Below are 25,262 nucleotides of genomic sequence, written 5' to 3'. Positions count from 1 at the left end.
CTCTCTACCTCTCAGGTCTCACTGAAGAGCTGGGCAAAGTAGAATCTCACTTTGGGGAGTTTTAATTTAGAAGTACAGTAGGGGGTGCGCCAGCCCCATATACCTAATGTGGAGGGTTTGAACCCGGCCCCAGCCAAACTGCAAAAAACAGCCGGGCATTGTGGCGGGTGCTATAGTCCCAGCTACTTGGCAGGCTGAGGCCAGAGAATCGCCTAAGCCCAAGACCTGGAGGTTGCTGTGAGCTGTGATGCCATGGTACTCTACCAAGGGTGACGAAGTGAGACTCTATCTCTAAAACAAAAAATAGAAGTACAGTACGGTAGCGGTAGCATTTGAGGTTAACAAGTATTGTACAAAGTTGAGATAGTGTTTTACGTAAGTCTCACTTTGTGTACCCAATTGGAAATAATGTAATTGTGACAAAATAGGAATCTGGATTTGCCTGGAATCCTGGCCCAGAGTCTGGGAGGCCCAGCAGTACAAGATCTCTAGTCTTGGTTTACTGTTAGCTTCCTGTTTATGTCCAACACTCATAACACCCCACGCCCTTGCAGAGTTTGAGCTGGCATGTGGCGTTTTGGTCCTTGTGACTTAACAGTGTAACTAAAGAGCTTCGTATTATGCTGGCCCAAGCTGGTGCCTAATAAACCGTAGCAGCCATCATCCCCAGTATTATTGTCATTGTTGACTCTTCACTGGCAAGCATGGGTTCTACTTCTCTATCTCCCTAGACCAGGCGTCCTCAAATTGCGGCCCGCGGGCCACAAGAAGCGGTGTGATTGTATTTGTCCCCGTTTTGTTTTTGTACTTCAAAATAAGGTATGTGCAGTGTGCATAGGAATTTGTTAAGCTTTATTTTTTTTTAAACTATAGTCTGGCCCTCCAACCATCTGAGGGACAGTGAATTGGCCTAGTAGCTATCCAAGGGTTGAGATTTTTAAAAAGAAAAAACCAACAAAAAAAAATTTTTGAATTTTCCACCAGATTTAAAGGGTAAAGGACACACATTCACGCATGAATTTGGGAGCATGGGAGAAAACAGAGGACTTGATGCAACAGTGCAGGTCGGCTTAGTGATCCAAACATTTCTGGCAACCCCACCCACCCTCTGAGAGGTGGCAGCAGGTGGAAGGTCCCCTCAGGGCAAGAGGTCAAGTATGTTGTAAAGGACTGGTTCTTAATGGACAAGGGGAGAGAGCCCCAGAACAACTGTATTTGATTTAGAAATTGGCTCCCTCTCTCCAGGATGATGTATTTTCAGCTTCCCGGAGACTGGCTAGACTGGGAAATGAGGTGGGGGAGCCCCCGTGCGTCCTCTGCCCACAATGCCGCTTGTGGAGGTGTTGGCCAGCTTGACAGTCTCTGGCTTCAGTCCTGCTTTTCTTTACTCTGGCCCTTGTTTTGCGTGTATAAATATTTAACTATTAACATTTAAGTTTCTTACCAGCTGGCTGGAATTGACAATAGACTGTATACATTTTTTGTGTGTGAATAATAAGTATCTTACAAGCAATGCCGAGATGCCAACATTAGAAAGTACAGTTTGCAGGCGGCCTTAGGCAGGCTGGATCACTCTTCGTCCTCCCCTTCTGGCGCGGTCTCACTTTCCTCACCACCTTCAGCAGCCGAATCCACAGGTGTTGCTGTTGATATGCGCTCCCTGGAATAGGAAGACAATGGCAAGGCTTTTACTCTTAAAAGGAGCAATTAACTGGGTTATAGCTTTCATGTGAAAGGGAAAGGGAGGGGAGGGAGGGGAGAGGGAGGCGGAAGAAGGGGACTAATGGGATTACACCTGCGGTGCATCTTACAAGGGTATATGTGAATCCTAGTAAATGTGGAATGTAAAGGTCTTAGCAAAATAACTAAGAAAATGCTACAAAAGCTATGTTAACTAATGTGATGAAAATGTGTCAAACGATCTATGAACCAAGTGTATGGTGCCCCACGATCATACTAATGTACACAGCTATGGTTTAATAAAAATAAAAAATAGAAAAAATAGGAGCAATTAAACTTCTCATTATCCCCTCATTTTAGATAAGATTTTTTGTTGAGATGGAGTCTGGCCTGGCTAGATGTTGTGAGCAGCTCATAGTAACCTCAAACTATGGGGTCCAAATGATTCTTCTGCCTCAGCCTCCCAAATAGCTTGGACTACAGGCACCTGCCACAACACTCGGTTAATTTTTCTATTTTTAGTAGAGCTCAGGATGGCTTTGAACTCTGAGCTCAAGCAATCGTGCTGCCTCAACTTCCCAGAGGGCTAGGATTACAGGCGTGAGCCACCGTGCCCGGCCATTGTAGATGAGATTTTAAATTGTTCCCAGTCATTTACCCTGCATCCCTCTTGTAAATCTCTTCCTCATCAGAAGACTCCTTGTCGTGAAGCTTCTGGGCCATGTTTTTCTTGCGTGTGGCATTGAGAGGTCTGTACATATCCCTAAGCCAAAGTGGACACCTTAACCAGAAAAAGCCCTCCTAGAAAAGAGAAAGGCAGGTATTAATTCTGCATTTCTCCTGTTTTCTCTGGCCACAGCACTGAATCTTCCTCAAATTTACCTGGCTTTCACTCTGCGATGAGCATCTCCTATGCAGAAAGTCAAAAAAGCCCCTTGGGAAAAAACACACACACGAGACAATTAGTGATTCCTGCCATTTCCCAAGTCTCCCACGATGTACACCTCTCGTTTTATTGGGACTAAATCTGTGGTTCGGTCCATAATCACAGTGGGCAACATTATTATGGACCTGGAATCCTGAAAATCATTTCATGGAGAGACTTCCAGAAGCTCTCCATGTCTGTTTAAGAGGGCCCCGTAATGTCACTGGGGGGACCTTTGCGCAAGGCTTGGTGGGAGGTACAGGGAGGATTTTCAGCCCCACTTACCCCATTTGCCAAGTTCCCTTGTACAGTGAACAAAGTGTACAAACACACAGGCCAGAAGTACTTCACTCTCCAGAAGCATTTTACATCAGTCCCTTTCAAACCTAGTACCACAGATAGCCTTTGCTGGTGGGTGAAGGATAAAGTGCTTCTATTCTCCTAGAAGCTTTATCCTATCAGGCGAGTCCCGTCAAGCAAATGCCTGGGTCCAGCTAGAAAAATTATTTTCATACTGCAGGCTATTTCATACTGCAGTAGTTGTAAAATCAGTTTAAAGGACAAAATATCCTTTTTGAATATGAGCAGAATAGACAAAAAATCAGACTGTTTCCACATCTACTCATGTCTACACAGCATGTGCGTATTGAATTGTGATATAAAATGTGACTCACAGCCCAAGTAGAGAATAATCAATGGAGAAGTCCCCAGCTGGAAAGGGACCACCCTCTTTCTGACACTAGCACTGGGACCATGGAGCAAGGTAATTTCCTTTTCTCTGTCTCCGTTTTCTCATTATAAAAGGAAGAGGCAAAGTATTATTTAAGGTCTCTTCTAGTTAAAATTCTCTGACGTTTGGATAATAGAGAATGGAGACCCCAAAGCAAGTAGAATGAGAAGGTAGGTTTTCCTGCCACTCTAGAGGAAGGATTCATATATTCTTGAAGGAGCCTTGAAGGAGACTAGCTCCCTTGCCCCTTCCCCAGAGCCTCCAAAAAGGCCTCTGGCCTGGCCCGATGCCCGCCACCGGAAGGAACAGGCACAACTACAACCCCCGCCCCTGCCTTCCCTTGAAGGACTGGTGGCAGCAGATTCGTCCTTGCCACTCCTGTCCAACTCAGCTTTGTCTGGGGAGCTAATTTTGCTGGATCCAGGCAAAGCACTAAGGCAGGTAAGTATTCTTCCTGCCTCTGGCAGTTTCCTCACTATAAAACGGAAGGATTGAAAGAGATGAGTTCTAAGTTCTCTAGTTCTAAAATTCTAATTTAAATCGCCAGACCAGTATTTACCTCCTTGGGACTGAGCCTGATTCTACATCTGTCCTTGCTGCTCTTCTATGAGAATAAATCTGTTTTGGAAGAAAACAATCATGATTATCCATCATAATGACCAGTATCTCCAAATCTTTATTCATTCCTTTCAAGTCTTACCTACCCAGTGAGATAACTTCTATTTATCTATCTTTCCTTTCCTTTTTTTTTTTTTTTGAGACAAAACAAAAGGTGTCACCTGGGTAGAGTACTGTGGTGTCACAGCTCACAGCATCCTCAAACTCTTCGGCTTAATTTTTGTGGCAACCTCAAACTCTTGCCTCAGCCTCCCAAGTAGCTGGGACTACAGGTGCCCACCACAATGCTTGGCTATTTTTTGGTTATAGTTGTCATTGTTGCTTGGCGAGCCTGGGCTGGATTCGAACCCCCTCCCAGCCACCCCCATCCCCACCCCCCAGCTCTCCTGTATGTGGCTGGTGCCCTAGTCACTTGAGCTACAGGTGCCGAGCCAGCTATCTATAATTTTTTATTAGAGATAGGGTTTCACTCTGTCACCTGGGGTAGAGTATACTGGTATGATCATAGCTCACTGTAGCCTCAAATTCTTGGGCTCAAGTAAGCCTCCTGCCTCAGCATCTCAGATGCTCAAGGCAGCATCTCCTGCCTCAGCTACTAGTTCCTAGTAGCTGGAACTACAGGTATGCACCACCATGTCTGGCTGAAAGATATATTTTCTGAAGACATAAATCATTTTTCTGAGACAGTCTCACTCCGTTGCCCTGTCTAGAGTACAGTGCCATCACTATAGCTCATTGCAACATCAAATTCCTGGGCTCAACCGATCCTCTTGTCTTAGCCTCTAGAGCAGTGTTTTTCAACCTTTTCACAGCACACTCGAACCTACAGTTAAACTTTGGCAGCACACTTAAATTATGTTGATCAAATAAAAGAGTAAAAAGAGAATATACTTACTGTGCTTTGAGCTTCCTTTGAACATAATTTAATAACGCCCTTTAAAAAGTTTTTCACGGCATACCTAAGATCCTGCCATGACACACGTGTTGAAAATCATTGCTCTAGAATACCTGGAACTTGAGGTGCACACCATGACCCCTGGCTAATTTTTCTTTTAGTAGAGACGAGATCTCGCTTTCACTCAGGCTGGTCTCCAACTCCTGAGCTCAAGCAATTATAATCCTCCCTTATAATCCTTAGGATTATAAGCATGAGCCATCGCACCTGGTCTGAAGACAGAAATTCTATCCTGTTTAATGGTTCTTTGGCTCTTTCCTTGGTATCTGCAGGCAACTCATTCCAGGATCCACTCCCCTCAGCCTAGCATACCCAAATCCAAGGATGCCAAAGTCCCTGTATTAACAGGTTGATTATCCCTAATCTGAAAACCTGAAATCCAAAATGCTCCAAGATCTGAAACTTTCTGATCACCACCATGACACTCAAAGGAAATGCTCACTGGAGCATTTTGGATTTTAGATGTTCAGATTAGGGATGCTCAGCTGGTTAAGTATAATACAAATATTCCAAAATTTGAAAAAAAATCTGATATCTGAAACACTTCTGATCCTGAGCATCCAGATAAGGGCCACTTAATCCGTATATCAGCCAGGTTCTGCTCCCATCTGATAGACCAGGAGCCACTTGGTCCACACAGCTCTCCTCTGCTTCATTCTGTCCTGATCTTGGGGTTCTTTCCTGGATAGCATCTTTAAGAAAATGGTTTGCCATATTTTTAAGTTCTCAGGGGAGGGAAAATGCTTCACCATATCCTCCAAGAAATGGTGACAAACCTCACAGAGACACTAGGCCCAGGCAGGCTGGAGTATTCAGAGAAGGCATCAGAAAGAAAGATGAACTTGAATTTGAACAGAGTCACAGGATTTCCATGGGCAGAGTTTAGTAAGAGAATTCTGGATGGGTAAAGGCACAGATGAAAGCAGGGATACGCATGATGTGACTGGGATATGGTGTGGGCTGCTTTGGCTAGAACAGAGGGTTGCCACAATAGAAAAAGTAAATCAAATAAGGTAAATTAGGTTGGATGGTGGGGTAAAATCATGATTGTCAGCTTATTAAACCATTCTTTTAATATGCTAGCACCTACATGTTGGGTAAAGTAATAGGCCATTATGAAATGGCCTATTGAACAAAAGGTAAACACAGGCAAGCGCCAGGAACAGGCCACTGTAAATATGACACACTTTGGAATAGCCAGGTGCAAGGTTTAGCTGAGGTGCTTTAACTGAACCTGTGTAGACAATGCCTTGCACAGTGGAGAAGGAGGATGCTACCTGAATCTAATGAATCTATAAGATGACACCTCTATCTCTTGCTGTGTGCTTTCTCCCCAGGGTAATGACAGCTCCGTGAGGGTGGAGATAATACATCTCTTGTCATTTCAGCAACAAGGAAAGAAATCAGTGGTAGAATGAGAGTGATTGGTGAGTACATAAAATTATTGATAGTTTTGGGTTGGAAAAACTTTCCTATCACTTCAACTTTGGCTTTCTTAAACTTAATTTCTCCAAATAATCTAGTGGTTTGTTATCTTGGTTTCAGTTCTATAGCGATCTCCTGGGAGAGGGGTTACTTTAAAAAAATCCTTGGTATATATTACAGTAAAGAACAATGCATACCTTAGTCGTAGTGACTGAAGAGGAATGTCAAGTAATAGTAGGTGGGATAGTGGCTTTGATTTTCAGTTCATGAGTACTGAATCTATTAGCAAGGATGTTATTCTGGAAACCTGAATGATTGTCCTTACCTCAATAAGACAGAAAATTATAATCAAAATCATCACTATTACAGTCACAGATATCGCCAAGATGAGTTTGTTGTTATAGCCATATCCTGGAACTCCTTTAGTGAGCTAAAAAAGGGAAAGAATAATTAAAAAACCACCAAAGAGATGGAAAGAATGAGATCTAACTATTCAAAACTCCACCCTCCCAAGTAAGTAGCTTATAGGTTCTTAAAGAACAAAGCAAATCTAATGTGTTACATAATCTTACTATTGAGTATTTTGTTCTACATCTTCTTTATCTTGAGTGTTCTGTCTGCTTCATTCTCTAAATGAGCAAAGTGGGAGATCACTGTCATGGCCAAAATTACATGGCCAAGATAAAATATGGACTTGTCTACCTGGGCCTTGCTGCATGGATGCTTTCATGGTATATTCTAAACCAAGGGTATCCAACCTTTTTTTCCTCTGCCACACATGGGAAGAATAAGAGTTGTCTTAGGCCACAGAGTAAATACACAAATACTAATGAAAGCTGATTAGCAAAAAAAAAAAAAAAAAAAAAAAGGAGGGGGTGTCTGTGCATACTTTTCATGATATCTGACACCACATATAAGTGAAAAAAAAGTCCTCACAGAATCATCATGCGGCCCACAGGCTGTAGGCTGGACACCCCTGAACTGATGGAAAAGTCCAGGTCTCATGTTCCCGTAGTCATCCTTACCTCACTTGACTCCTGCTCTTTCTGTTCAGCCTGGGCTTCTGTGCTCTCCTTGATGTAGTTCTCACTCTTCCACTGATCCGTATCCCATTCTGCCTTGGATACTTTTAATTCTTGCTGCTCACTCAGAAGCTTCATCAGGAGACCTGTTCTAGAGATGAGCTTGGCACAGGCCAGTTGCACATGGGTCTCAGAGCAGTCCATTTTCAAAGTCCGGATAACGTGAGAAATGAGCCTTCTCACGTCGTTGTTGGGGATGAGGGATCGGAGCTGCTGGTTTAGCTGCATTTCAAATTGATCACCCGGGGACGCGAGCAATGGGTAAGTGAAGCTTTTTTCCATGTTGGGTAAGTCAGTGCCCGTGTTGTGGTATTCCCACAGAGTTTCATTGATTTGTTTAACAGTCGGTATTAAGAACGCAGTCCCAGTGGAATCTATAGTGGAAGGATTCTTATCATTTGTACTTTCAGAGATAGTTTCTTCAGGTATAGCAGTGTTTTCCATAAAACTGTTTTCTTCAATACCATTTCCTAGAGGGGATACAGTAGTGATTTCTGTAACAGATTCTGAAGGAGCAAGTGATTCTGGAAAAGGATTCTCCTGAGGACTCAGCTCTTCTGAAGGTGGAAAAACCCCATGTGACGGGGAATTTATAAGGCTCCTTACTGCAGAGAATGGAGGCCGCTTTACAGGCATCTGTCCATGGAACACTGTTTCTTTTCTAAACTTTTGACTTAGTTTGGCCGCAGGTGTTCTGTGGGCCACATGGGAATGAGGTTTATGAAAGCGGTATTTTCTTCTGGAATGTACAATTGGTTTACTAGCTTCCATACTTTTAACTCTAGCATTTGCATCTTCTAAAACAAAAATGGTGTCGCTCATGTCTTTTGATTGTTTTTTAACCTCAGGTAGGGATTTTGAGGTGGCAGAAGTAGAAGGCATGCCAATATACTGTTTGAAGAAAGAAGAGACCGCAGCCTGGTGCGTCTGCGTGAAGGAAGGCTCGGTGTGGAAGGAGCTTCCCACAAACTTCCGAGGCCTCTGCACCACGTCAAACTGTGTCATTTCACTCGGGATTGGTTTCCCAAGCGTTCTTTCTTCGGCCACTTTCTTCGCTGTCGGCCAGGTACCCTGTTTCCTCTTGATTCTTGCCTCCTGTAAGAGCTTTCTCCGTAGGCGCTTGGGCCCTTTGAGGAATAGCGTCACTTTCTTCAGCCCCCTGTCTCCACTCTCACTCTCTGTCAGGCTATTTTCCTGTGATTCAGCAGTTGCCACTTTTTTGGGAAAGATTTGGCGTTTAAGTTTGGGACCTAAAAGGCCAGACTGCATAAGCATGGCAGTTTTTTCTTTCTTTTTAACCTCATCGATTTTTTCTTGAATTTCTGCATCTAACAAATTTTCCGGGAAATAGAGCTTCCTAGTTTATTTTTGTAAGCTGAATTGCTGGGTCCAGATTCAAGAGGCTGAGCCTTTGTATTGTTTTTCATATGACTTAGGGGCTTCTCTCCTTCCTGCACATTTGAGAAAAGCAGTTTAATGAATGGTAATAATGTTGATTCTACATCTTCTAGATTTCCCTCTGAGAAATAAGGCAATATGTAATTAAGTGCACTAATGACATCGCTTTCATCATTGAAGTCCATCTGGTCACTCGTGAAGCCTGACAAGCTGACGCCATTTTTATTTGCGGATACCTCTGGCTCAATGGTCAGCTCGGTGCTCGTGTGCTTCTTCCGAGCCTGTAATACCTTCATGAGCGCTCCTTCCGCATTTCCTACACTTGCTTCTTCAACTGTCAAAAAAGAAGAGACTGCTTTTGACGATGGAAGGCTGATGGCATAGCTTTTTGCCAATCCACAGCCATATAACCCAGTCAAAGAAATTAGGAGTCAGCAAACAGAAGAGTGCCACTTAGAGAGGAAAAAAAGAAACCCCAGTTTAAACCTATACAATGGAATAATAAAAGGAGAAAAATATCTTTGGGAAAAGTGGCTACCTACTCAGAACATTCCATAATGTGACATACAGTTACTCTACTTGGGGTTATTCCACTGGTCCCTCAAATCCACTTGCCCAGCACTCAGTAAATGCCCAAGATGGGAGACCCTTGCTCCCTGCTCCTGGCTGAACCAGCCCTTCTGCAGCCCAGACTGTCCTGCCTCAGATGCAGAGGGGGCATGCTTGTAGATGACTCTGATGAAAGACAGTTCCCTAAGGGGACCAAGAGAAGAGATGCTAATGTGGAGGCCCCAATCCTATTGCTAAGACATCCTTATCTGGACATGGCCTTGTCATCTCCCCACCAGTTCCTCTTCTTGGCCCCTGCTCTCATGTATCCTAGCCTGGATAATAGGAGGTTCTGCACAGAAAAAACACTAGGTAGATTCTGGTTCTTTCCTCAATTTGGGCTGGGATCTGGGATGGAGGTTAAGAGGTTTTTAATTTCCAGATTACATGCTTATGTGGCATGTTCAATGAATCTAAGGAGTAACAACAATTTTAGATAAACATTACTTGACTTCCTAAAATGCAGAAAGGAAAAAGCAACTTTTGTCAGATGCCCACTTTGCTTTCGTTTCATGTCTATAATTCCCAGCTTTACTTGTGGAACCATCCAAAGCTTCTAACTGCATGAAAAACAAGTGTACCATCGTGTAGCTGGGTTCCTGTCCAGAATTAAAAGTTTCTGTGGTAGTGGTTAAAGGTCAGAGGAGTAGGTAAGCATCATGAGAAATGAGGAACATGGACTATGGAGAACCCAAATTTGGGGATAGAAGGCCTGAGAATAGGCTATAGCACTTAACGCCTCTGATCTTGTTTTTCCTCATCTGTAAAACAAGATTAAAAATGTTTGTTCTGCCTACTTTCAGGAGAGAAGAGACGAATACAATATAATATAATATGTGAAAAATTGTTTTGGAAAGTACGCAACTTTAGTATCACGGGTAGAGATCTGTATTCAAATTGTCTGGACATGAAAGCAGTCACATTTTGATGAAGTTAGTGCTAATAAACGTAATATGAGAAAAACACTTAAAAAAGCACCCGAGTGTTTGTTCTGTGGATATAAATGCTTTAGATTTAGAGCAAGTTCAGAGTTGGAGAGTCTAAGAATGGAAAAGCCCTCTGTTTCTTTAGAAGGGCCAGGTAGCAATTTCTGCTCATGCAACTGGAAACTCTCAGGCTCCAAATATCACTTATACTCTTTGTAAAAATAAACGAACCAAAACCCGATCTATACCTGTCCTATAAGGCAAAGAGCTCTTGAGACGTAATGGATATAAAACCAGTTACAAACTTTGAGGAGCTGTAGAGACAAGTTATTGGTGGGGGGCAAAACACCAAGCAGAGACACAGTACAGAGTATGTGGCCGCTAATGTTATACTCTCCCCCTTCCGTTCCTTCCTCTCTGTCCTTTATGGATGTGGAACAGTTACATTATTAAATTATGTAATAATAATTGAGAACCTGACTTTCAGCCAGGGAGTAGTTCAGAAATACAGGGAGTTTAACTCTGAACGAATAAACAAGAATAAAGCAATTTCATCATTAGCTTAAAAATTCTCAAATTAAAAACTTAAAAAACAAAATAAAAATTAAAACAATTTATCATTAAGCAATTTAAACTCACAACAATCTTCTGTGCTGTTTCCTATACATGCATCACAATGTAGCTTCACTGTCTTGCAGACAACCTCAATATTATTTTTAAATTGGCAGAGGCAGCAGGCCATATGGCTAGGTAAGATCCTATAAATGGAAACGCAGAGAATTAAATTAATGGTAAAGGGATGACTTCAGTTGGTAGAAGAGGGAGGTTGAAACTACCGCAGGGCTATGCAAAAAGAGTTCTTGAGGCATATGGCCTGGTCAGTTGTTGGGTAGGAACCAGAAAGCCCAAAGGAAAGGAGACAGAGAGATGGGTGAACATGGCAGTGGTTATGGTATGCCTAGAGTAAACGTGATAGAGATTAGAGGTGCCAGGTATGGTAGCTTTCACCTGTAATTCCAGCTACAGGGGAGGCTAAAGCAGGAGGATTGCTTGGTGCTAGGGTTTGAGACCAGCCTGGGCAACATAGCAAGACCCTGCCCCTACAAAACTTTTTTTTTAATTAGCTGGGCATTGTGGTTGCAGCCACTCAGGAGAGTAAGGTGGGAGGATTGCTTGAGGCCAGAACTTTGAGACCAGCCTAGGCAAGATAGCAAGACCTCATCTCTTAAAATAATAAATTTTTAAAAAAGGAATTAGAATTGGGTGACACTGATTTGTAGTTTCATTCAGAAATTATCTTCTCCCATAGAAGACAGAAGAAGAAAATCTGTCTCACTTTGGGTTGAGAGGACACAGGAGGCAGACTTCTAAGAAGAGTCTGGAGGCCCCAAACTTCTAGAATTCCTTTCTCAATTACTGTTGGGAGCGGTAAATATTAGAAATTACTGTGGGCATAAATGATAGCTTAGTTTAAACCACTTTATAGGGTTGAAGAATAATGAAGATTTCATTGGCCAAATGTGGACAATTTCAGCCTTCAAAATAATAATGATGATAATCAGGTACAACATAATTACTATAAAGAAGAATCCATGAATTCACAGAAGAATCCATGAATTCACAAAAGGGAAAGAGGGCCAGCTCTTCTTTAATATTAATAGAATAATGCCAGCTATGTAGAAGGAATGATGTAATTAGAAAAGTGTCATTTTGCAAACACAATAATAATGGATTTGGATAGTGATTATCACTGATACACAGTTGGTTGGTTTGTTTGTTTTTTAAGACAGAGCCTCAAGCTGTCGCCCTGGGTAGAGTGCCATGGCATCACAGATCACAGCAACCTCCAACTTCTGGGCTTAAGCGATTCTCTTGCCTCACTGATGCACAGTTGGGTAAAAACATGTTTTGAAAGCAGGATTTTCACTGATCTCAAAGCATCACCCCGGAGATTATTTATACTTATTATTGTTTCTTCTTGGACTTTTGTCTAAGATCAAATGTATTTACACATATTAATTAACAATGGAAAAAATAACTTCATAATTGAGAGCTCTAGAAGATATCACTTTGTAATCAAGTGATCAAACTTAGCATTATGGGCCATCTGAAGTCATGAGGTAGGAAGAACACATCGTCTATTTATTAATAGTATTCTTCCTCAAAATGTTTTACCTGAATCTAATCATGAGGAAATAGACAAATCCGGATTGTGGGAGAATTTACAAAACAACCCTGTTAGACTCTTCAATGCATGAAAGACCAAGAAAAAGTAGACAAATGTTTTAGACTAAAGGAAACAGAGACATAACGAGCAATGCCTGATCTCTGATCGGATCCTGGATCAAAACAAAACAGATTTAAAGATTATTATTAGATTCTGGCCAAGATGTAATAACAGGGACATTGCACCCCTGGCCAGAAACAACCAAAATACCAGATAAAAGAAACAAAACAACAGTTTTAAAGACACTGGACATCAGGCAATGAAGGACAGTGATCTCTGTAAGATGTGAAATAAATGAAGTGAGCCCCGTGGCTGCCCTAGCTTACTTCTTTGAGAGAGTTTCCAGGTCATGGTGCTAGGAAAGGAAACTGGTGGACTCTTTGATTAAGGAAATGGAGCTGAGAGTCTGGGACAACCAAGGTGGCTAGAAGTCTCAAAGCAGAGTACTAGAGAGAAAAGAGGCACACAGAACATGAACTCAGGAGACACACAGAGGGAGCTCTTGAGTGTTCAGCAAAGTACTGATTGGTACACGTGTATGAGGAAACTACTTGAGGCTAGGAAAAGAACCACCCAAAAGTATCAAAAAATAATTAGATGTTGCTCAAGATTAGGAAGACTGCCTGTTAGCATAAGCTAGATAGGACAATCTCATGATCCATGGGGCAACACGTACCAAGATCCAATAGAAAATTACCAAACATGAAAAGAAGCAAGAAAATATGACCCATAGTAAAGAAACAAAGCAATCAATAAGAACCAACTCAGAACCTACATGGATAGAATGAGCAGGCAAGGACATTAAAATCGTTATTTCAAAAACTTAAAACTTCCCAAAATGAAACACAAGGAGAAACAAAATAAAACATGAATAGAGCATCAATGAGCTATGCAACAATATTCTGGGCCATAAAACAAATTTGAATAAATTCAAAAGAATTCAAGTTATTCAATATGTGTTCTCTGATCATAATGAAATTAAATTAGAAACCAACAGAAAGATCTGAAAAATCGCCAAATATTTGGAAACTAAACAACACCTACGGTTTTCTTTCCTTTTCTTCCTTTATTTTTCTTTTTGAGACAGGGTCTCACTCACACAGGCTAGTGTGTGGTGGCATCTTTATAGCTTGCCGTAACCTCAAATTACAAATTACAAAACCTGTGCTGTAACCTCAAATTACAAATTACAAAACCTGGGCTCAAATACTTTTAACAGCATGAAAAGACAGGCCAGGCACAGTGGCTCACGCCTGTAATCCTAGCACTCTGGGAGGACAAGGTGAGTGGATCGCTTGAGCTCAGGAGTTTAAAACCAGCTTGGGCAAGAGCAAGATCCCGTCTTTACTAAAAGTGGAAAAAGTAGGTGGGTATGGTGGTGGGTACAAAGCTACTTGGGAGGCTGAGGCAAGAGGATCAGCAGATCCTTATATTTCAGTTTTCTGGTTTTGAGCCCAGGAGTTTGAGGTTGCTATGATTTATAACACCATGGCAATCAACCCAGGGTGACAGTGTGAGACTCCTGTCTCAAAAAATAAATAAATAAATACATACATACATACATACACACATACATAAAATTTAAAAAGAATGAAAAGACAAACCACAACCTGAGAAAAGAGAAAAGATAGTTACTAAACACATACCTGAAAGACTTGTATCTAGAGTATAAAAAGTACTCTTAAAACTGAACAAGAAGATAAATATCAATTAAACTACAGGATCGGATTTGAACAGATAATTCAGTACAGAAGATATTTACACATGAATAGATATTCAACAGCATTAACTATTACAGAAATGCAAATTAAAACCACAATGAGATTCCACTATACATCTACTAGTAGATTTTTCAAGAAAACTGAAATAAGGATCCGCTGAATACCTGTAGCAACTGCAACTTTCACATTGCTGGTGGGAATACAAAATAGTACAGCCGCTTTAGGAAAGAAGTTAGCAGTTTCTTAAAAAGTTAAATATATACTTAGGATGTGATACAGTAGTCCCACCCTAGGTACTTACCTGAAAGAAATGAAAACGTATGTTCACACAAAGACATGAGTATGAGTGTTCTTAGCAGTTTTCATAATTGCCAAAAAAATGAAAACAACCCAATTGTTCATAAATTGGTGAAAGGATAAGCTGATATAGCCATACGACACTGTCCCTTGCTGTCTGTGGGGAACTGGTTCCAGGACTCTGCAGATACCAAAATCTGTGAATGCTATAATATTTGCATATAATCACTAGTATACTTGAAATCATCTCTAGATTACTCTTAGAATATTATGTAATACAGTGTAAAGGTCATGTACATTGTTGCTATACTGCATTTTAACACATATTATTTTTTATAGTTTATTCTCTCCCCCACCCGCCCACCCCACACCAAATATCTACCATCTGTGCTTGGTTGAAGCTGTGAATGAGGAGAGAACTGCACTGACAGATACAACAAGAATAGTAATATAATATCAAAACAATTATGCTAAGTGAAAGAAGCTTCACACAAAAGGTTACATACTACATCTGATTTCATTTCTAAGACAGTCGGGAAAAGGCAAAACTATGGGGATGTAAATCAGATGTAAATCACCAGGGGCTGATGGTGGGAGGAGGGGACCGACTGCAGAGGAACATGAGAGGCTTTTTTTAGGGCACCAGAAACATTCTATTTGGAGAATGTGATGGTGGTTACATAATTATACATTTGTGAAAATTCATTGGTTGGTGCACCTAAAAAGAGTGAATTTTACTGCATAAAAATTATACCTCACAAAAACTGACTTAAGAAAATATAAACCTAAAAAACGTACTAAGTGAAAATAAAGCTAAGAAAAAAATAACTTACAGTTTTTCCAACTCAAGAGTTGTCATGAGGATGTTCTCGACTGTTGTAAGTGGGGCTTGTGTTGTTCCCATGTCTCTGAAGGAGAAAGTCCGAAGAGTCAAGATATTAACCCCAATAGAAAAATTCTGTACTTAAAAACATATTTCAAGGACATGTCAGCACTTCAATTTTTGTTTCTATATAAAACAAGCCAGCTCAAGAGTTTGTCATAGAAGATGATTACAGAGCTTTTACTGAAGAAATGTAATTATCTTCATTTGCAGCATCAAATTAATGACATCGAATAATGGAATGTATACACTTTTTAACATTTATCTTCCCATTTTCTTATTGGATTCACCTCTCAGGATTACTTCTTTTTTTTTTTTTTTTTAGGGGGGAGGTGTTTTTTTTTTTGCAGTTTTTGGCTGGGCTGGGTTCGAACCCGCCACCTCCGGCATATGGGGCTGGCGCCCACTCCTTTGAGCCACAGGCACAGCCCTTTATTTTTTATTTTTAAAATAGAAGCATCTATTCTTTTTTGCTTTCTGGGATAAATGATATTCCTACATACATCTATATATATTATATTTATATACATTCCTCAATACTACTGTTCTCTTTCCCTGCTGGCTGTCTTGCCCATTCATTACACATCCATTCTTAATCTCTTTTCTTTGCCAATAACCTTTTTTTAATAACCAGTTAAAGTTTAAATTATGACTTTTTAGCCTAAATTCAACATACTTAATCTTTGATTAAAATAAAAAATAACAGCAGAAATAATCTCATGATTCATGAGATGACCGCAATACTTACAGATATTTTAATGCTGGCAATTTATAAAGATATGAATCTTCAACAGTTGTCAGAGGATTACGATTGAGAATTCTGAAAAATGCAATTGAATTAAAAATACCTGTATTTCAATGTACATGTAACTCCACAAAGAGTTTATAGTCGTTTTTTAGTATGAAACTTGTAGGTAAAAAAATAAAAACATTTTCTGTTTTTCTCTTAAATCATCCTAAGACTCTGCCAAGCACTTTTCCTTTGGGAACAACCCAGGTTTATTATGCCAGTTACCCTCCATAATCTGAGGTGTTTGTCTTTCATCTTTTGAAAATTTTTTTAAATCCGTGGTTTAATTTATCTGATTAAGAAAAAAATGGACCAAATCCTTGGCTTTAGAGCTAAAGAAAAAGGGATAAATCTGAGAGAAGGGAATTCTTGTCACACACTTGCACTCACATCACAGCCTTTGTTACTGTGCTTGTAATCACCTGGGCACTCGTCAGTCTCCTGGACTGTCAGCCCCTCGAGAGTGGGGACCACAACTTAGTGACATTGTCATACCTGTGCCTGGCATGGTGCCTGAAAATTACTAGATATTTAATCAATGTTTGTTGAAAAAATCATTTTATTTAAATATCAGTAAAATGAATAAATTAATTTTGATGCAAATTTGTATTCCAAAATGCTGGAACAGATTTTTTTTTCCATTCTTAAAAGCAAACAAACAAAGCAAAAGAGAGAAATAGCGAGAGAGAAAAGAAAATCTGCCTTTAGGTTAACTCTACTCAACAATTATTAGTGTACTTCTGCAGAACATTATAAAAATAACAATTATATAGCTAATATCTATTGGGCTGCCGGTCGTTTGTGATCAGCATTTTACATTTAGTCCTCAGAATAAGCTTACGTGGTAAATATTATCTTTTATAAATGAGGAAACCGAGGCACAGAGAGTTTATATAATTTGTCCTAGACCACTAAGCTAGTTAGAAGCAAAGCTGAAATTTAAAGTTAGTTCTGATTGCAAAGCCTGTGTTTATCTTCTCTGAAGAAAAAAGGTTTAAAATAGCTGTTACTTTAACCTTAATTCTGTGGCAACTAAATATAAAATACCTTTCTAAACTTCATCTATTCATCTGGGAGAACCTCTTGAGAATGACATTTCTCTTTCTACTCCTTTTCCCAATCACTTCCCGTGATTAAATATTTAATTAGCCCATGGCCATGGAGACTTTAGAGATTTAAAACCATATTGTAGGCTGGGCGTGGTTGCTCACACCTGTAATCCTAGCACTATGGGAGGCCAAGGTGTGTGGATTGCTTGAGCTCACAGGTTCACAGGTTCAAGACCAGCTTCAGCCAGAGCAAGACCCTGCCTCTAAAAAAAAAAAAGAGCTTGGCGTTGTGGTGGGCACCTGTAGTCCCAGCTACTCGGGAGGCAAGTACTCTTGTCTGAGACAAGAGAATCGCTTGAGCCCGAGAGGTTGCTGTGACCAATGACGCCAGAGAACTCTACTGAGGGTAACAAAGTGAGACTCTGTCTCAAAAAAAAAAAGGGAAGAAAACCATGTTGTAGGTGACAGCAGTGAAAATGGTGGAGTAAAGACATCTGAAAATTCATCCCTTCATGAAAACAACAACAACAACAACAACAAAAATATGGCCAAAATGTCCAGAATCAATGTTTTCAGAACTCTAGAAATTTAATCAAAGTCACAATGCAGCAACCCAAGGAGTGTTTATTCAGGAAAAATGGCTAAATTTCAGTAAAAACAATGAGATTTGTGTTGTTTTAGCTTACCCTAGACCATCTTTTGCTCCCAGCTCAGTAGTAGCCTTAAAAATAGCACACATCTGGGTGGCACCTGTGGCTCAGTGGGCAGGGCACCAGCCCCAGATACCGAGGGTGACGGGTTCAAACCCAGCCCCAGCCAAATTGCAACAAAAAAACAACTGGGCATTGTGGTGGGCGCCTGTAGTCCCAGCTACTTGGGAGGCTGAGGCATGAGAATCGCCTAAGCCCAGGAGCTGGAGGTTGCTGTGAGCTGTGTGACGCCACAGTACTCTACCAAGGACAATAAAGTGAGACTCAACAACAACAACAAAAATTAGCCCACATCTCTAGTACCAAAAGGAGGGAGCAAAATGGAGCCAGAGCTCTTTCAAAGCCACAATTCCAATAAACTGTCATTATTTGACCTGTTTGTTACATGGAAGACCTTCCTGCAAAGGCTTGCTTCTATTTGACCTAAAAGGGTGTTTGTGGAAGACAATTATAAGAAGTGTCTTAACATGGCAGCTACATGAGGCGATGGGTAAAAGTTGGCACCTTTTACCAATAGATGGCTTGGAACCTGCAGCTCAAGCGGCTAAGGCACCAGCCACATACACCAGAGATGGCGGGTTCAAATCCAGCCCGGGCCTGCTAAACAAGAATGACAACTACAACCAAAAAATAGCTGGGCGTTGTGGCGGGCGCCTGTAGTCCCAGCTACTTGGGAGGCTGAGGCAAGAGAATCGCTTGGGCCCAGCAGTTGGAGGTTGCTGTGAGCTGTGATGCCACAGCACTCTACCCAGGGTGACAGCTTGAGGCTCTGCCTCAAAAACAAACAAACAAACTAACGAAACTTAATAGAAAAGGCCTAGGAATGAGATATCCATAGGAACTCTGAAATACTCCAACATTTCCTTGTTAAACTGGAAGACCATGAGTCATATTCCTTGAAATCTGGAAGGTCATATACATATTTAGGACTGTGAGCCTTTTCAGGAAACATCAGAGAAGTCCCTAACCTCTCATCCATGTCTGATTCTGAGGTTCTGCACAAAGCAGGAAATGAAAGCTAAGGCAGAGCTATAAAACCATCTTGCTGAGTGCTGAAGGTACGCCCTAACATGCACACAAGCCCCTTGGGAAAATCTCGGAGACTTACTGGTTCTAGACTTTTAAGGAAATCTCTGTTCATTCATCAGCAGACTAACCTAACCTAGTAGAGATTTCAGTGGCCACACATGACAACAAATACAAGCCTTTACCAAATTAGTTCCAAAAAGTTACTAAATAAATTAATAACTACTATAATAAGCAGCAGTACACACCAAACCCTGGTGGCAGGGATCTGATTTCTAGAATTGTTACATTATACGTAGTATTATTTAAAATATCCAATTTTCAACACAATTTATAAGGGACACAAAGAAACCATGCACAGGGGTGGGTGTGGGGGTTGGCAATCAGTAGATACTGTCCCTGAGGAAGTCAAGATATTGGGCTTACTAGACAAGAATTTAATTCAACTATTTGAAATATGTTCAAAGACATAGGGAAAACGTTTAGTTCTATAGATTAAAGTAGATCAAGATCAAGGATAGGTACACAGAAGCCTAAACAAATACTAAATGAGAAACTTTGCCTTTTTGGGCCATGTGGTCCAAACATCCATCCTGAGCATAATTGTCCTCAGGATGGGGTTTATACAAAAAGAGATGTAACAGGAAATTTATTAGCCACCTTAGGACAAATCACTAAAGAGACTAAAATAAGGTGACACAACAAAAGTCTCTAAATTCCTTAGCTTAAGTGATTAAGTTTCTAAATTCCTTGGCCTTTTTGTTACAAGCCTGCAACTAAACCTCAAAATATAGTAGCACAACACAGATCAATTAATTTTGTAGCCTTGCCTTTAACATTTTGATTTTTACCTTCATGTTGTCTAGAAGGTTTAAAAGCCTCCATGAGTACCTGTCCACCTCCAGTCCCATCTGGCCTAAAACACTTCATGGATGTAAGTCCTTTTGGCTCTTCAGTTCTCTTGGCCATGAGGGTCCCACCAAGGGCCTAGATGGAACCAGGGCAGGGGCCATACCATCCCAGCTGTTGGAGCCTAACATAGCCACACACAAACCCTTCACCCTCCTCCTCCTCCTTTCCTCCTAAGACAAAGACACAAAGGGTCTAGTTACCCACACCCCCTCAGAAATTCACACCAAAGGACCCTAACATTCTTGGCAAGTTGTAGAATTTGCCTACCAGCTACCCTACACCCCTGTATTTGAAAGAGTTCTCTAACTGCCCCTGAGCACAGACTTTTGCACTGCCCAGGTGAGTCACCCTTCCCTTCTAACAAACCTGGCCCGAACATCCAGTCTTGCTCTCGGGATGGGACAAAATAAGAGTCTGGCCATCAATGGTGCCTCTGGTGGATCTTGGCCAAAAGGGAAGAATTGTGAACCAAAATAAAATCATAAGCCGGGGGGTGGGTTTGGGGGCACAGATCTTGGCCAAAGGGAGAAATTGTGAACCAAAATAAAATACTTAAACCAGGCGTGGTGGCTTAAGATTTTTTTTTTCAAGTTTCAAATATTTTGTTTTCTTATTCATACAGTATGAACTTTTCTAAAGATCCCACAACATGATGTACCATGCAGAAGAAAAACTAAACATTCAACATAAACCAGCCCTCCCCTACCCAACCCACACACAAACTAAAACAAGAAAGAAAGAAAAGGAAACAAACCCATTCCCCAGTAAGGAAATAATGTCTGCACTATTTTTCTGTAACGCCAGCCAAGATATGCACAAGCAAGAGAAATAGAAAGCATTTGCTAAATTATTTGTAACAAATACTAACGTACAAAAAATTCACAAAAAACTAGGTTCCCCCTTGAAGCAGAGCACATGGCAGTTGACACTGGAACAGATTAAACCACTGGCTGGGATTATAAAGCAGAGGAAGATGTTACATGAAGTGGAGATTTTCAGTTTGAATATTAACATTTCAAAAGTTTGGCAACATTGTCTTTTAAAATTATGCAAATTATGTAAACAAGAGGTATATTTTAAATTGATCTACATGCAAAATTCCATGTCATGCAGGGACACCAAGCACCCGGATTTTTCTCTCACAGGCAGAGCCCATGATGTGCAGCACTCAGTTGAAGGAACAGCCAAGGCAGGAGGTGCACTCAGCTTAAGATTCAGTCACCTCTGGGCGGCGCCTGTGCCTCAGCTGGTAGGGCGCCCGCCCCATATGGCGAGGGTGGCGGGTTCAAACCTGGCCCCTGCAATAACAAAAAAATATAGCCAGGCATTGTGTTGGGTGCCTATAGTCCCAGCTACTTGGGAGGCTGAGGCAAAAGAATCGCTTAAGCCCAGGAGTTGGAGGTTGCTGTGAGCTATGTGACGCCACGGCACTCTACCAGGGTGATAAAGTGAGACTCTATCTCTACCAAAAAAAAAAAAAAAAGATTCAGTCAACTCGTTCAACCTGCCCTTTTCCACTCATGATTATAAAACCAATTTTTATAGAATAACTATATCAGGAAATACTGTCATACAAAGCTAACCAAAATGTTTTTCTTTCAGCCAATAGTACCTTTGCAGAAAAGGGAAGGGATAACATCAAGTGGTAGAACAGGATATACTACTTTTATATCACACACATCTATTAAGTTATTACCCATTACCAATTATATGGGCAAATCAAGGAAAACCATTATGCATTCTCTATGCCTTACAGTAAAGAGAGGTACAAATTTGAATAGAATTTTGCTCTTCTGTGACATATAATTAGCAAGATTTCTCCCATTTTAATCACAAATATATATGGGTGTTTAGTACATATATGCACATTAAATGTTCCCAGTTTTTATTTGCTGCAAGTCTTTTGAAACATAAAGGGAAATTCATGGTTCAAACACAAGTTTAATGACAAATTATCCATTTACTGAAACAGATGGATATCCAAAGCAGTTACACGATTATTTCAGGTATTCTTCAGTAAGTAATGCATATAATAAATCATGACTGCCTAAGCTAGCTTCTGGCCTTTATGTATAAAATCACAACTGGTAACTTACACTTACTCAGGGACATTCAATAAATGCAATGGCTCCTAGTTGTAAAGTAACAGAATGAAGCAGCCATAAGCACTGTGCAGTTATCACGTGCACACAAGAACTAGCTCTCGGCAGTAGCGCTGAACTATACTTTCTCCTCAAGGAGAGGCATATTAAAAGCTGCTCAGCAGTGAGACGTAGTCCCTGGAAATATATTCTTAAGTATAAATAAAGTTACAGACTCCTTTGTTACAAAAATGTAATTAAGGTAAATAATAAGACATTAACAAATGCTTTGTCAATCTCTCAAAGGAGAAAGCACAGGAAAAGGAAAACAGCTGGCCTAACACCGGGCTCAAATTGTACAATCTCCTATCTATATATAAAACTGTGTGAAATAAAAACATAAACAAACAAAAAAAAACTGTGTGAAATAAAAGTAAGGATGTTTTATGTTCTGCTTGACACTTTTACTCTATTTTGTTTCTGAATCAAAGTATATTAAAGCCAACCTACTACATACATAGAAAGCTACATATATCACATATAAATATTTACATATGTATATATACTTTGTTATAAAACATGAAGAAAAATAAATTAAAAACCCAACCCTTTCCCTTTCTCCACCACACTGATATGCTCTTTTCATGTTGCTGTTCTTCAGACTTTAAAGTGCTACACTGAGTTATTCAGAGAGTAAGAGTTCAATAACACTTGGTTGGCTTCATGAGGCTCATGTTGGAAAACGTGGCTTCAGAGAGAAAAATGCTTCCATTTGAATACACAGAGAGCATTGCTGGGCATCTTGAGCAGATCTTCAGAGATGGATAAGAAAGCAGAAGTGTTGTGTGGTACTCTTTAAAAAGAGCCACACATCTACCACCATCTTTTTGTGGATGTCTAGGCCACCTACAACAGCACAGAATTCTTCAAAGGATATTCTTCCATCTCCATCCTTATCTGCATTTATTATGGTTTTGTCTACGATTTGCTGTAACTGTGTATCTTTCAGATTGCTCCCCACCATCATCTTCAACACCTGGAAGAGTTCCCCATTGGAAATCTAGCCATCCTTATCCATGTCATAGATAGGAAAAGCAAACCTTAACTTCTGCTCCTTATCTCCTTTGACACTGAACTGAGAGACTCCCTCGATAAATTCTTTGAAATCTACTTCTCCATTCCCATCTGTGTCGAATCTATCTATTACTCACTGTACTAAAGAATTCTGTTGTAACTCAGGCAGAGATATGAACTCTTCCACACTCAAAGAACCAAAACTGTCCAAATCAAGCTTCTTAAATCTTTTTCCTAACGTTTTAATTTCATCTGCACCAAAGTTTGAGCACATTTCCAAAGGATGACTTGCCTCATTTCCCATTTTGCTCGGCGGGTCGGAGGCTCGCTGGAGTGGAGAAGTGTCAGCGCTGAGACGGGCTCCAGGCCAAGGAGGCCCAGCTGCGGCCCCGTGTCACCTGCGGGGAGGGGGTGGCGTTTGGGGAGGGGAGGAGGCGTTGCAGGGCCCACTCGGCCTGGTGATTGGGCACGCGAGGGACCGGGCAGGGTGGGGTGGAAGAAATTAAGGTCGAGATTCACAGACGAGAGCGCGGGAGGAAGAGACGGCGACAGGGAGGAGAGGCAGACAGGCAGAAAAGAGGGGCAGAGGGCTGGGTGGCCCGGGGCTGCAGCCGCACGCTCACGCTGGAGGCTCTTGCTGACCCGCAACCTCAGGCGCGACAAAGGCGGAGGGCGGGAGAGGGAGGGGAGGGCCGAGCGCAGCAGCGCGCTGGGCGGAGGTGGGGGCGCGCGCGGCCGGCGGCGGGGGCGGGGCTTCCGGGAGCTCCGTTCATCCGGAACCTGCAAGCTGGCTCGGCTGCGGCAGGTGAGGCCTTCTAAGGAGCTGTGGTTTGTAAGATTTTATTTTAGTTCACAACTCCCCTTTTGGCCAAGATCCGCCAGAGGCAGCATCGATGGTCAAACTCTTACTTTGTTCTATTCGTTGCCAGTGAAAGGTGTAAGCGGAGATGAGATGACACCACAGCACTCTACCAAGGGGCGACAAAGTAAGATTCTGTCTCAAAAAAAATGATAATAATAACTAAAAATAAAATCTTAAGGCTCCCCCCTCCAGCTGACTAATTGGACCCCCCTCTTGGCCAAAGGGCTGAGTTGCTAACCCTAAGAGGGGAAGTCAGAAATGCCTCATCAAGCCCCCTCCCTTCTGGGAGACTCATTAACAGGCCTGAGGCTATAGAAGACAAACCTGTTGGTCCTCTGCTTACTTAACAGTTCACTGGAGTCTAGGTATCTGTCAGATGTGTTGTCTCTAATTAACAGATGTCCTTAACTTAAAGGATCACAAGCCTTTAGCCCCAGGGTCCTCAAACTGCGAGCCCGCGGGCCACATGAGGCCATGTGATTGTATTTGTTCCTGTTTTGTATTTTTACTTCAAAATAAAATTTGTGCAGTGTGCATAGGAATTTGTTCATAGTTTTTTTTTTTTTTTGTACTATAGTCTGGCCCTCCAACGGTCTGAGGGACAGTGAATTGGCCTCCTGTTTAAAAGTTTGAGGACGCCTGCTTTAGACAAAGCTCCATTTCTTTAACCAATTACAAATCAAAGAGTTTTAAAACCCACCTATAACCTGTAAACCTCCATTTTCAGATATCCCACCTTTTTAGGCCAAACCAACTTACACCCTGCCTTGTATTGATTTATGACTTTACATGCAATTCCTGTCTCCCTGAATTGAATAGAAGCAAACTAATCCAGTCACAGTGAGTCCACTTGCTCAAGGTTTCTTGGGCATGGGTCCAGGCCATGGTCCTCAAATTCAGTTCTTAGAATAGACCTCTTCAAATTATTTTACAGAGTTTGCCTTCTCTTCTGTTGACAATGTTCAGTGAAGGTGGTGAGTTCAATACATTCGTACTGATGCCATCTAAATCTCTTGGTGGAGGGATCTAATGAATCTGGTTCTTTGGTGTGAGGGCAAAAGAAAAACAGACCCTTGTGTTCTTCCTCTATCAAGGCATCAGTAAATTAACAAGGGAAGAGAAGAGGTCCCTATAAGACCAGCCTCTGTAGAAACTGTTAATCAGTTCCACACACACCCTAAACCCCTTCCTCTAACCCAAAATGAATGGCGTGAAATTAGACTTCCAAACCTCAAGACAGGTGGACAGTCTTTTCCAAAGTCAAGTTTAGAAGAGGATCTTC

General features: G+C 41.3%; 1 protein-coding gene and 1 pseudogene across 1 annotated transcript in view; both read right to left on the bottom strand.

Moving 5' to 3' along the window:
• Positions 1-208: 208 nt before the first annotated feature.
• Positions 209-25,262, bottom strand: part of LOC128579594 (leucine-rich repeat-containing protein 37B-like) — a 48,557-nt gene continuing 23,503 nt past the window's right edge. The window contains exons 11-20 of the mRNA XM_053581592.1: positions 16,225-16,296; positions 15,427-15,501; positions 10,988-11,106; positions 8,998-9,147; positions 7,359-7,648; positions 6,659-6,763; positions 3,895-3,953; positions 2,563-2,614; positions 2,339-2,481; positions 209-1,660 (exon numbers count right to left, since the gene is read on the bottom strand). Of these exons, the coding sequence (XP_053437567.1) occupies positions 1,570-1,660; positions 2,339-2,481; positions 2,563-2,614; positions 3,895-3,953; positions 6,659-6,763; positions 7,359-7,648; positions 8,998-9,147; positions 10,988-11,106; positions 15,427-15,501; positions 16,225-16,296 (1,156 nt within the window). The 3' untranslated portion in view covers positions 209-1,569. The remainder of the gene's footprint in view (positions 1,661-2,338; positions 2,482-2,562; positions 2,615-3,894; positions 3,954-6,658; positions 6,764-7,358; positions 7,649-8,997; positions 9,148-10,987; positions 11,107-15,426; positions 15,502-16,224; positions 16,297-25,262) is intronic.
• On the bottom strand, positions 22,856-23,474 carry LOC128579597 (calcineurin subunit B type 1-like; annotated as a pseudogene).

This window comes from Nycticebus coucang, unplaced genomic scaffold (genome assembly GCF_027406575.1).
Source record: "Nycticebus coucang isolate mNycCou1 unplaced genomic scaffold, mNycCou1.pri scaffold_79, whole genome shotgun sequence".
Lineage (NCBI taxonomy): Eukaryota > Metazoa > Chordata > Mammalia > Primates > Lorisidae > Nycticebus > Nycticebus coucang.
This window is presented reverse-complemented; position numbering and strand designations above follow the sequence as displayed.